Genomic DNA, 12982 nt, shown 5'->3' with positions numbered 1-12982 from the left:
TGCTTTCAGGTGGGGTTACACTCTTTCTCCTCCAGGGCACCTGGCTGCCTGCAGAGGGGATACAAGAGTAACAGGAGGAGCAAGTGTCCTAGTCTGCTTTAGTGTATCCTTTACAACATCTATAGTACTATATCCAATACTGCCACATTCTCTGACAACCAGAAAATTGCAGAGAATTCCTCTCGGTTCTGGTATTAGGGTGGGAGTGTGGGCATTTGTCGATGAGGATGGCATATGCCCAGTTCTGCACACACGGAAGAGCTCTGTAAAGGACAGAGAAAGGTCAATACAGAGCACACCCTTGGAAGAATTGCTGCAGAACAATGAGGAGCAGCAAGTGGTTTCGGAAGCTAAAGTCAGAATGGCAGTGTTGGAAACACCCATCACATTACAGCTGGTGAATGCTAATGGGTGCAAAAGATCTGTCCAAAAACTAGTTTGGTGTCGCCAGTCAAAGAGAATCTCAGAGGCGTGTTGAGGACTTGACAGCCAGCATCACATCCTCTGCATTGCACCCAAGTGCTTTTTGTCACAAAAAGAAAAGACATTCTGTCCCATTGCTTTGGAAGAGGGAGATATCCAGAGACTGAGACCTGAGGAAAAGGCCAGAGAAAAATCATGGTAATTTTTTTTCAAGGTGGATTATCTAGGTGACATCACTTCATTTAGTTTAAGGGGGACTAGATACAGGGAATGGTATCCAGGACTCAGTTTTCAACGGGTCCACTATAACCTTCACCACAGAAGATGTTTTGTCATTACAGAAAAGCGGGGGAAAGGAGAGCATGGAGAAAATGATCAAAAGCTTGGTTTCAACTAAGTACCAGTTGATTCCTAAGTCTCTGAGAAAATCACTAAAAAGAGGATGCTAGAGACACAGACCAAGAGTGAGTGTGGATGGAGACACCCTAAGCAAAAGTCTTAGTCTCAGTTTCAGTGTAATTTAAGTGAAATTGGCAGAAAGGACACGGCACTGCAGAGTCAACCAGACTGCAGAGGGGCCCAGACTGGAAGGCGGACAGAAGACAAAGAGGAAAAAGCCACAATCACATCAAAGTGTTCATTAAATGTGGACTGAAAAAAGGATTATGGCATCTTAAAGGTAGCAGGGTTTGACGAAGGTCGTGACTGCAGAAGCTACAGACAAACCACTGAGGGAAGGAACAAAGACATGGAAAGACACGTCCTCCAATTCCACTAGCCTGTTTTTGAACCAACCTACCCAAACTTCCTACCCTGAAATTTCTCCCATCTCAGGCTAGCCTCTTGTCTTGTCCCCATCTTAACACTTGCCTGCCTTTGTGCTGCTTCCCACTGACTGGGAACATGGCAGATTACGTAGAAGCTATTTCCTTTTTGTACACGTAACAGGCAAGGATTTACCACAGGAAAAACAGTAGCTAAAGGAATTGTCTCCAAATATAAATTGCAATAAACACTATGCTCTGCTTATAAATAACCAAGTATAGACATCTGCTTGCCATTATCTTAAAGAAAAAGACATGTCAGCTCTGATAGGTTCAGCTGTGTGCAAAAAGCTCAGCTGTTCGGATCTGGCCCTTGCCTGAGCTAAGCTGCAGCTGTGCCTGTGCCTGTGCCTGTGCCTGGCCATTTGCCGTGCTGATTTGGACTCTGACCTACAGACTTGTTTCTTGTTTTCACCTCAGACCTACCTCGTCTCTACGGACTTGCCTTGTCACCACGGACTTGCCTTGTCACCACGGACTTGCCTGGCAAGCACTGCAGTACTGGCTGATCCTGGTTATTGCCACCAGCCTTGCTCCATTTCTTCAGGACGGGCCTTTTTTGATGAGGCTAGTGCATCTGTGTGCCTCGCTGTCACCCTTGGCTCACCTCCCTTTGGGGAGAAGCCCACTCCTGCTGCTCCCTGACAGATGTGTCTCCAGGTGTTTCGGAAACTTTATCTCAAAAAACAGAGAATATTGTAATCCCAATCTTTCAACAGAAATCAATGATGACTTTGCACCTTGTATCACAAAATCTCTTCTAAGGCATAATTTAGTATAGTGGTATTGATTTTCGGTACAAATCAGGAGACATTTCTGAACAAACTTGTTATTCATCAGAACACCTCATCTGGAAGAGACGTGAATAGTCAAGCCCTTTTTTAAATGTGACAACAGTCTTATTGAACTAATTGTCATTTTGGTGTAAGTTTAATCACTTGCCTTGTGTTAGCCACTTGCCTTGATTTTCCTATGAAAGTTGCCCTGAAGATCATTTTCAGTACAACTGAAAACAACAGTTTGAATACACATGCCCTTTTGGGCTATCAATATCCTTTTTTGATTAATTTTAATGTTCCTTGAGATGCAAAACTGATGGCCTGAGTTTAAAGACAGGGAGTGAAAGGCCTCAGGCATCCGTTATCAACCTGTTTTACACACAGTATTTAAAGCCCAGTCTCCAGATCCACAGCCACTTCAACGACATTACTAAAGCGGCACTGAGTTTACACTGGAGATTACAGCAGGGCTTGACATGTGAATTACAACCAGCGTTTCCGCACTCAGCCTGGCTCACTTGCTAAATGCTGGCAGCAGCTCAGTCCTGGCAGTGCAGCAGCCTGTGACAAACTGCCAACGAGCGACTGGGTCCCCCCTTACTCGCTGTGCACTCACAAATAGCAGATTCACGTGTTCCAAAGACTCACTTTGAAAGAGCAACATTACGGCTAAGTGTCTCAGAGCACCTTAATCTTGTAGAGATTGACCTTGGCCACCCTCCAGGAACTCAAATTTCAGAAAGAGCAGTCTCTTTGAAAATCCAGCTCCAACCATCTGTCACAAGTTGCCATTACCTCTTCCCCAGCTGACTCTTAAATCCATGCTTAGGAGGCTAGGAAGGTGAGTTATTTTCCTTTACTCATGTCCTTCATTGCCATAAGAAGGTGCCTGTCAACAGATGTCTAACCCAAGCCACTAAACAGATGCTGGGTTTAAAACCTACAGGCTGTAACTTTTCTAAAGACACATACCTGCTTTGCAGCTATGCAAGTAAACACACAGCTAATCAGGGCTGTCTACCCCCTACACTTCCATGCTTTCTTACATTTTAACATAAAATTTTGCTGGTTTGTTTGTCTAGAAATCTTGATGATCGCACGCCCCAAACTCTCCTGGAGACAATGAGTCTCATTCTGAAAGCTCTTGGAGAGCTTCTGGATGAGCTTCCACAGGCAAACAGCAATCCTGCACTCGCAGCACGTGGCTTCCCCAGCTTGTCTATGACTTATTTAAAAGCTGCTCCTGTTTCCAGAGAAGGCTGCACCACACCTCTCAGAGTAAACCCAAGACCCAGTTTCATTCCTGTTGTTTGCATATAACCTTCTAGTATTTACAGTCAGCTGATAAAACAGCAAAGCACTTTGCATACCTGCCAACATCAAGGCTTTCACGCATTCAGTCCGGCCCTGCATTGCAGATTTCATCAGTGCTGTGAATCCAAATGCATTCCTCTTCTCGATATCAAGCCCAGGAAAATAGTTCAACAAGTAGTTTGTAATGGTTATGTGCCCTTCGAAGAAATGAAAAAGCAGAGAAAATATGTCACAGAATTAAGGCACTGTCTCAAAGTTAAATAAAAAATTACTCCTGCAGATTTGGTAACTGGAAAAATACAGATAATTAACAAGATCTCTTTTCCTTGGATCCTCTTCCACTCATTGCAGTCATCAGCCTTCGGGTTAAGTGGCACTGACTTGCCACCAGAGTGCTGGGATAAGAGCTTGGAAATCTGGGTTTCCGCCTGCTCTCAAATTGCACCCATCTCTGAAAAATCATTTTAAGGTAAGGGAGTAATTGAACACCAGAGATGGTCACTCTGAGGTTGCAAGGGCCCTCAGCTTCTTGACGTAGTGAGTAGCACTGCCAAGAGAATTCCTGCAGCTTATGGAAGGAAGGTTCGTTACCAGGGGGGAACTGACTGCGAGTGTTCAGGTTTTTCCCTCCCCTGGTATGTTTGAGCCTTACGGTCATGGTGCTTCATTTAAAAAGTGACTATTCGTAAAAGTTCCAGCCAATATAGCAACAAACCATGCTGGCCTGAAATGAGACAAAAGAGTGTTTTGTGTAGAATCCCACATTTTTATTTCTCCATCTGACAGTATAAAGCCACGTGCCTACTTTCCAGCAACAGAAAAAAGGGGGTGGTGTTCAGTTTTGATAGCAGATAAATGACTGAAGTTCTGTTTCTAAATGCAACAGTTGTTGTTGTTCATATGCCTTGTATACCAGGGTAACTGGTGTCAGCAAGAGTGTACTGAGTAGTTGGCTAAATGATTGGAAGACCAATTAAAAACACCAAGACTATAGTTGGATTATCAGAACAAGGCAAATGTCTAGTGCCTTTCTCATTCAAAAGAGTCTTTCCTTCACTTGTCATTCAATTTATGATGCTTTGATGCTTTATAAAATAATGCAGTCTGTCAGGCAGCTGCAACAATCACAATCTAATTACTAGGAGCTGTAAAAATAGTCTCTCATCTCACCCTGCAGTCCAGCTGAATATTCTATGATGCATGTCATCCAAATTAACCTAGAAATGTTACTGAAGCAGATTATAAATCATACAGGACAGTTTTAAAAGTCTATAGTGTCACATCTGGTGCAGATTTCATCAGCAGTCACTTTGTACGAACACAATCCTGTAATCACTTTGGAAAGCAAGTTAAGAAAATCTTTACCAATTAATTTAAGATGTTTTCTAGGTATTACTCTTTATTTCCTAGAATTTGCTGAACTCTGCTACCTTGCTGCATAACTGGAAACTCTCCTGAAAGCTGAGAAGATGCAGAGGTAATGCAGATCACCTTAGCAACACCAGAGTCAGAGAAAAACAAATAAGGATCTCCCTGTACCTTGCACAGTCTGATGCAAATGAAATATAATGATACTGCAAACCGCAACAAGCTGAACGAAGCAAAAGTGAACTGGGTTCATGGCAGGATCAAGTGACCCAGTCCTGCTTAGTCCATACAGAAGCTTCATCTTCAGTGACTTTATGGCGTAAGATCAAATCCTATCAGGGTGTCAGTTGCTACTGGGAGAATCTTTGTGCCCGAATTGTTTTGCAGGACATGCTGTTTCACTGATGTGCGTTGTGCATCTTAGTGAAGGTTTTGGAGCAGCCTTTTGAAATACTGCCTTTTGACCAGAGAAAGCAGCGACTGGAACTGAAACAAGGATAGATAATAAGATGGAAGATTTCTCAGCAGCTATTACACTACTAAAGATGTTCTTCCCTTTGCCAAAACTGTAGCTGCAGTAAAAAGACATTTTGCAAATCTGAGATGATCTTAAGACTCAATCCTGAAAGCACTTGATCAGCCAAAACTCTCCAGATGCCTACAGATGGCCTCAAATGAAACAGAAGAAATATCAGCAATAAAATACAAAGAAAATAAAGTGGTTTGTGATTCTCAGAAGTTTTTTGTCTCAGGGATTCTTGAAAATGGCAGGAAGCAGGAGCTTCTGCCCTCTGAGGTTTGCTTCAAATTTCTAGTTCAAACAGGTATCAAATTCAAAGCAAACTCAGAGCTGCCAAGTTTTTGTTCAAACCCTGTCATATGGTTTTGATTTAAGGCCATAAAGTTTGCTTCAGTTCTCTTGCGTCTGGGTGAGCTAGAAGAGTGCATCTAAATCATAAACCATGTGAATCTTCCGTGATTTAAAGTCTGCTATGAAAGCCGCATGCAGCTCTAAAATAAATTAGCCTGGCTTCAGCCAGTTTGGTGATACTGAATTTGTATCAGGCTCTCGCTGTTTGTGAGCCAGATCTGCCTTCTACCAGAACTGGCATGCTAAAAGTACACTTCTCCACCCTGTGAACCATATTTAGAGATCAGCACAGATGTCTGTAATAGCTTAATTCACTTAATTGCTGCCACAGAGGAAATGCCTGTAATGATGACAATATTACCTAATAATCGCGTAATACAGGCAGGAGGACAAGCTGCATAGTAAGGAAGATGCTCTGTCATGTAGCATCACAGTTTTGAATTGTACCTGCAAAAAGCCTGTTTGGTCTAAGAGTGGTGAATGCTTTCTGACAGATGGAACTGAAGACACCCAGAACTTTTTAATCCTCTAGACGCTTTAGGTGGTTTTGTTCTCATGTCTCCCTTAATAAACAGAAACTGGAATAACTTCTGATTTTGTGTTCCCAGCTCTGCAGCCTTGCCCCAAACTGGTCCCTGTAACATAAAATATCTCTATGTGTGAGCAAGTACAACTCTCTCTAAACCTCTAAACACCAGTGCATGCCAATTACCATTCACTACCGGAAGTGAGAAAAAAACATATACTTTTCCTCCCTTCCACCCCCACCCCCACCCCCCTTTTTTAAAAATCACTCTCCTTCCTTCCTTCCTTTCTTTCCACTTGTTTGCATCAATCTCTTGTTTGCATTGATCTCCCAGTTTTTTCTGCATTGTCCTTGTACTGATGTTTAATGATTTTGTTTCTGCTTTAATAGCATCATCACCCATTTCTGGGCACCACCTGCTGCAGACTACAACAAATTCACTGTTTTGGAAGGCAAGCTCTTTTTGAGAGGGGATCCCAAGTCTGTAGGAAATAGTGAGAGAAAAAGTGAACAGACCAGTCTGCAAACCTGAAATTTACACACTAAGCAAGACGCCTTGTTTGTTATTTTTCTATACTAATAAGATTGTTAAGAAACTACTGCTTTTCACTGATCCCTCCAGCCTGTCTTTCTCAGGTCAGCCCGTGCAAAAAACCTTCAGCTTTAGATACTTTCTGTGAAGGATGAGAATCTTATATTATCAAAAGCAGTACGAGGAACTGAATTCATTCATCCTCTGAGAGCCTACCTGGTCTTTAAGATAATTCTATTTAATTCAAGCTGATGATCAGATTTGAGCATTATGTCTGGGCAGTCATGAAACTCCATTGGCAAGCGTGGATTTTAAACTCCTCTAGCAAAAGTAAAAGACCTTGCTGTCATTTCCCTTGGTACCTGTATGTACCTCATGTTACAGATGCAGCCTCCAAAACACAAGGAACGATCCTTTAGGACTGCAGCTTCTTTCCCATCCAGCTCCTCATCAGGGTCTGGCCGTACATGATGGCCCACCCACTCAGCAGGTCATAACAAAAATGTCAGGACTTTCTGAAACCCTCTGATATCACCTTGCAGTTAACTGAAATAATCTGGATTTGCTATTAGACTTTCCACAGGAAAACCCACATTTTTGGTGTAAATAACAGCAAACTCTAAAAATAATTTATTTTGCAAAAATATTATTATTTTCATGGACTGAAGTTAAAGCACAAGATTTGCTTTCAGTTCTTTATAATACACTGCTCAGGGTTACTACTTAACATTCAGCAATAATTAAGCAGCATCTATTGCACTGTAGCTCCTCTGGTTGCAATGTTAACCTCACAGTAATCTCTATTAACACTACAGTAGTATCTTGTGATAATGGATTAAATAACTGGTGTCAACACTGTAGCTCAGGATTATCATGGGCAGGGGAAAACATCACAGTCATTAGGAGATTGTATAAGCTTCTGCTGACTACAGTCATTTCCAATTGCTTTGGGGATCAATAGCAAGTACTGGCAGAGTTTCAAGTCAATGTTAGCTCTGGATTAATTCTGAGCTCATTATCCTAAGTTATAAAGGTCAGAAAGGCATCAGTGTTAAACCTTTTATAGTCCAAATTTTTGTTAGGGCACATAAATAAAAGTAGGGTAGAGTTTTGGAGACTTCTCCACTTTCTTTTGAAAGCTACTTTACTCATGACTTTGCTATGAATGTGGCTACTGTGGTCGCAATTTTTTCTTCCAATATTCAAGACCTATCTTGCAGTGACTTCTTCAGCAGAGTTCACTTTTTCATACAACACAAAGCAAAGTTTGGTACTGCCTGGAAATGTCTAGTGGTAATATTACTAAAGTAACGTATAACCCAAACTGCTCCAATCTTTAGACGTGGCCTGTAATGTCCATTGATGCTGCCTGATGAAAATTTGTTTTCTCCAGTCATCCAGGGGCTGGGAGGGAATAGTATGTCCCATGAACTCCCTTGAACATCCTATGTTCTTCATGAGTGAGTAGACATGATAAAGACTAGGCATGTATTTCCTTGTAAAATGATTGCCTTTGAGGAGCAAAGGAAACCATGAATGCAGAACCAGACAGCCCTTCATTTTTAGACTACAAAGCGATGGCCTTCTTGGTCAAACTTTTCCTGATTGACATGCTTCAGCACTTTGTTAACACTTGTAAAAGAAAACTACAGCTTCTCTTCAAGGTTAAAACACGGTGTTTCAGTTTGAACAGAAATAATTGACTGATTGCTTTTTAACTGTATATTTGAAAATAGTAACATTTTTGGGAGCATCTTTTACATGTATGTGATCTGTTACAATTGTTCATTGAATATGACCATGCTGGGTGGGGTAAAAGAAAACCTGGGGATAAACTCTGCTCTCACCCCAGTCTGCATCAGGGTTAATGTGGTCAATGTCCATATAATCAGTCTGTTATAGAAGCAGCATTGGCAAACTCTGAATCCCAGCTGAGACTACGTAAATAGGGGGATTTTTGCTTTTAATTACAGAGTAATTGAAGAATGTCTAAGCAGCTACGGTATTTCTAAATGATAATACATTTTCCTACAGTCAGCAGTTACTATAGACCCAGTGAGGCAGGTGCAACAGCTGTAGGAAAACAGATGCTATCAGCGTTAGTATAGTACAGTACGTTATATGACCACGATGTAGTCATGTAAAAAAAACCAACAACTTTATTTTTAAGTTAAAATAGTTAATGGCACCTACTAGAAATGCATAGGTTTTTCTGTCTTAATCCATTGGATGAATATCACCGCAGATTAATTAGTTTAAAAAAAATTCATTACAAACTTACGTGGGAGTGGGCTTGACTAGGATTATTTTACACAGACTAATTTGTCTTGGGGTTTTGAAAAAATCCTAAAAATAATAGCCACAACACACGCTCCTCCTAAGACCCTGTATGTAAGAGAGGAAACAAAGAGCCTTTACCTGCCTGCGCAGCTGTAATTAGAGCCGTGTTCCCTTCGTTGTCCTGCCAGTTCACATCAAGGTAAGGGCATTGCGCTAAGGCTATTACAATATCCACGTAACCTTGGTAACAGGCAACAATAAGACCATTCTGTAAGTAAAATATAAAAAGAGAATTAGGTTTACCAGACTCAGAAATGTTCACTGAGGAAGCATACTAGTCTGCTTTTTTTTTTCCCAGGCTGAAGAAATGAAAAGGTAGAAACACAACTAGCTCCAGGCACAATGTTCAGATCCAAAACACTGCTTTTTCTCTCTGCCCTTTGGCGAGTAATGTTCAGTATTCCTCAGAAATACCTAAGAGAGTAAGTATTATATTATGCTACTTGGGAAGTAACTGTTTATAAACGGCTTATGTTTATATGACTATATACTCTATATCCAAATGAGAATAAATCAGAATTTATTATACAATAAAACGAACCCCGCAGGTAAGATGAACTGGACTTGCTCTGAATATTAATTCTCTGAAAAACATCTACTTGTTCTCTGAAGGGGAAGTGGTAGGCAGGAGTTGTGTTCATACTATCTGTTGCTATCTTCAAACAGTTCAGGTTTCCCATTAGAACTAGATTTTTTTTTAAATCATAAATAAAATAAAATTGCTTTTATAATTCCTGTTTAGTGTGCTTTAAGACAGCTGGAAGCTGTAAAATCTCCAGGAGGAAGCCAAGCCGAGAGATAAAACTCCACTTCATACCCAGATAGCATTTCACTCCATGGTGGCAAACTAAAAACTTCCCTAAAATACAGCAAAATAAATGTCATTAACTAAATAGAACTACAGTACTTAATTCTGGCCTCTCACTTGACCACTAGGATTAAAACCATTATCTCCGGTCTTGAGGATTACTCGAGCAGCCCAGTGTTCTTCTGCATGGGACTGAGGGGTGGAGAGGAAGGCAGGGGCGGATAAATCAGCACTCTCTTTTCACTGCCAAGTCATGACTCAGTTTTCTTGAGCTCAGCATTAGTGTCTGACTATTGAAAAGATAAGGGCAGAGACACAAATTTCAACCTCTCTGGTAATCCTGCCTGCCTAAAACGCACTCACACAGATGTGCTGCAAGTTCATAACCACGAAAGTGTAGCAGGAAGGAGAACCCAGTTATGAAAACCGAGTGGCCTGCCTCCAGCAATCTGCCTTTTGAAGCAATCCGCCTTAAAGCTGTAGCCTGTATCACGGCAGTCTGCAGGAAAATACAGCTGTGTGCTTAATGTTTTTCTAAGAGATAAAATTAAAGCAGTATAAATTAATTTTAGCTAGAACATTCTGAACCGAAGTAACGTGGTCATCCTCAGAAAAGAGATGGCATTTTATCTTATTAGTGTTCTACCACGGATCAGTTATTCTGCTCTTCATATAAAGGGTGATGATGCAATTATGAAGTGGTCAGTGTATGCAGAAAAAAAATCAAAATTTTTTTTTAGATTGAATCTTGCTATTATTTTGTCAGTAAAATCAATTCACTACACGTGAAAGCTTTAGGAAAAGGAAGATTGATAATTCTTAAATGCATGTCCTCTCCCTAAAACTTCAACCTTTTTCTTTCTAACAGCATCTTTTCCTTCTCTTCCCTTTCACACGTCCTTAACCACCACTTATTTTAAATCATAATAAAGCCTCGAACTATTCCCATTAATATATAACAATAATAAGTCATTAGAAGGAATAACTGGACATATGTCACAGAATGCAAGCACAGTGGTCCCTGCTTTTCAAGGACTGTTGTGTCAGCTAAGACTTGCTCTCTCCTGATCAGTGACCAGCATTGCTGCCCAGCATTGCTGCCCATCATTCTCCCAGACCAATGAAACAGAACAGGAAAAAAATCTGCTTTGATCTTCTGTGCAGATGAGACCTTAAACATGGAATGACATTGATGACTTTGGACTATAGGAAAGGGAATTTCTTCATTACAGGGGATTGGGGCTGCTGGCTTCTCAGAGGTTTGCAACAGATACTATTTCATTTTTCAGATATCACATATGGACTCTGCGTGACAAACAAGCATTAGTCATCCATCACATCAACTACATTAACATTTGCTGTCAATTTTTCCACATAAGGGGTGTTGAAATTCAGCTCCGTAACAGCTTTTCTCCAAACAGAAGCCATAATACTGCCAGGTGTTGAGGTCTCTCTCTTTCCTCTGTGGAATATTTGGCATTTCACAGAGCTTCCCCAAAGTTTTTCTCTAGTATATGACATATCTTATTTTTATGTAACTAGCACAGTTTTGAAAGATTCCCCCTTTGTTTTGAAGTGACAGAGCAAAATTAACAATATTTTATTTAGAATATATGACAAAACAGTCAGTTGTATATTAGTTAATAGGGATATTATATTAGGGATAAATTATTTTCCATATATTCTTAATAAAGTAAAACTAATTTTCTTAATTTCATCCCAGAGTACATAAACTAACATTTCAGGCATAAGACTGCCTGAAGTTAATCTGATGTTGCAACACCTTATGCAAACAGTATTTACGAAAAATAAACTCTACTTTGTTCAGCTCTGTTAGCTAATGACATAACAATGTGTCTGATTAAGTGAGGTCATGGATATCTCAGGAGACAATTTTCTAAATCAGATGTTATGACAAAATTACAGATGTAAGGCTATTTGTACAATAAATCATTACAGATAATAGAGATCACAAAATAATACTAGAGGATCAATAATGAACTCAAGCTGAACAGAGGAGCAAATCACATACAGCATGCAATATTTTTAGCTTTTAAAAAAGAAATCTCTTCAGGCAACTTATTTTCCACCAAGATACTGAGAATTAAAACAGTTTATTACAGCTTTTTGCCTGTTATCCCAGACAAAAATGGATCTGGCAAAAGACTAAATTGACATTACCCATTGCTTTTCATAAGCATCATGATAAACAACTGTCCGGCTTGCTTTGCATGCATCTGTAAGTATTAAAGACAATTCTGCAAGGCTGGTTTAACATCAGTGATTAAAACTTCGTGTAACTGAATTAAATGAGATAATGATTCATTGTAATCCATAATCATATGCAGGGATAACTATGAAAATTATGTATAAGTTAAAAACATGTTACACAAACAATATTATGAGTAATAGAAATGGAAGAATAACAAAACACAAAGGAATACGAAGTTGTGTTTAAACTTTTGCTTGGTGATTTATTAAAATAATAATTGATATAATTATTATTTTGTGTTATACATAAGCAACTCACTATTATAACAGAACTATATATAACTATCACTTACCATAACATAATTCACATACAAAGAAAAGAAAACCAAAAATCAGGTCAAGTATTTCAGACTAAATCTCCCAACAATTCTTTGAGGGAAATTCTCATCTTCGCTAAAAAGTCAGTAACTCTGTGAAATTTGGGTTAACAGAGATTCGAAATTTAGAGTGTATTACAAAAAGAGCAAAATCTTATGCTGAGCATCACTATCTGCTATATATTAATTTCTGTATAATGCACAAACCTTCCAGTCTACATAAAGCAACCTGAGAAACTGTTATAAATGGCTTGATCTTATATTGTAATTGGTTTAGCTGATTAGATCAACAGCGGCTGAGATGAGGTAATTATTCAGGTCATCAGTCCCATGAGAAGTGGTGTTTATGTGCTACAGAAATCCATCAAGCACATAAGCTGTAATACTATCTGCACAAAATAGTTTAGGCTGACCTTTTAGAGAAAGGGCTGCAACAGCTTAGTCACATACAAATTTATATTGGGAAAGTGAAAAAAAAAAAAAAAGAGCTGGGAATTTAAATTAATTTTGTCTGACTGTTGCTTGGACAAACCCCCAGGTGCCTGGAGGGGGACAAGGCGGGAGATGCTAATTTTGCCAGGGAAAGCCATCAGACAAGTGCAAAAGAGT

General features: G+C 39.8%; 1 protein-coding gene across 1 annotated transcript in view; it reads right to left on the bottom strand.

Annotated features, from left to right (window-relative positions):
• ANKRD33B (ankyrin repeat domain 33B) overlaps nucleotides 1-9185 on the bottom strand; it is a gene marked incomplete at its 5' end in the record, with an annotated part of 11184 nt that extends 1999 nt beyond the window's left edge. The window contains 2 exons of the mRNA XM_010133323.1: nucleotides 3397-3537; nucleotides 9056-9185. Coding sequence (XP_010131625.1) covers nucleotides 3397-3537; nucleotides 9056-9185 — 271 coding nt within the window. The remainder of the gene's footprint in view (nucleotides 1-3396; nucleotides 3538-9055) is intronic.
• Between the last annotated feature and the right edge of the window lie 3797 nt (nucleotides 9186-12982).

Source organism: Buceros rhinoceros, unplaced genomic scaffold (assembly GCF_000710305.1).
Source record: "Buceros rhinoceros silvestris isolate BGI_N320 unplaced genomic scaffold, ASM71030v1 scaffold11193, whole genome shotgun sequence".
NCBI lineage: Eukaryota > Metazoa > Chordata > Aves > Bucerotiformes > Bucerotidae > Buceros > Buceros rhinoceros.
Note: the sequence above shows the minus strand (reverse complement) of the source record. Positions and strands in the feature narration are given on the sequence as shown.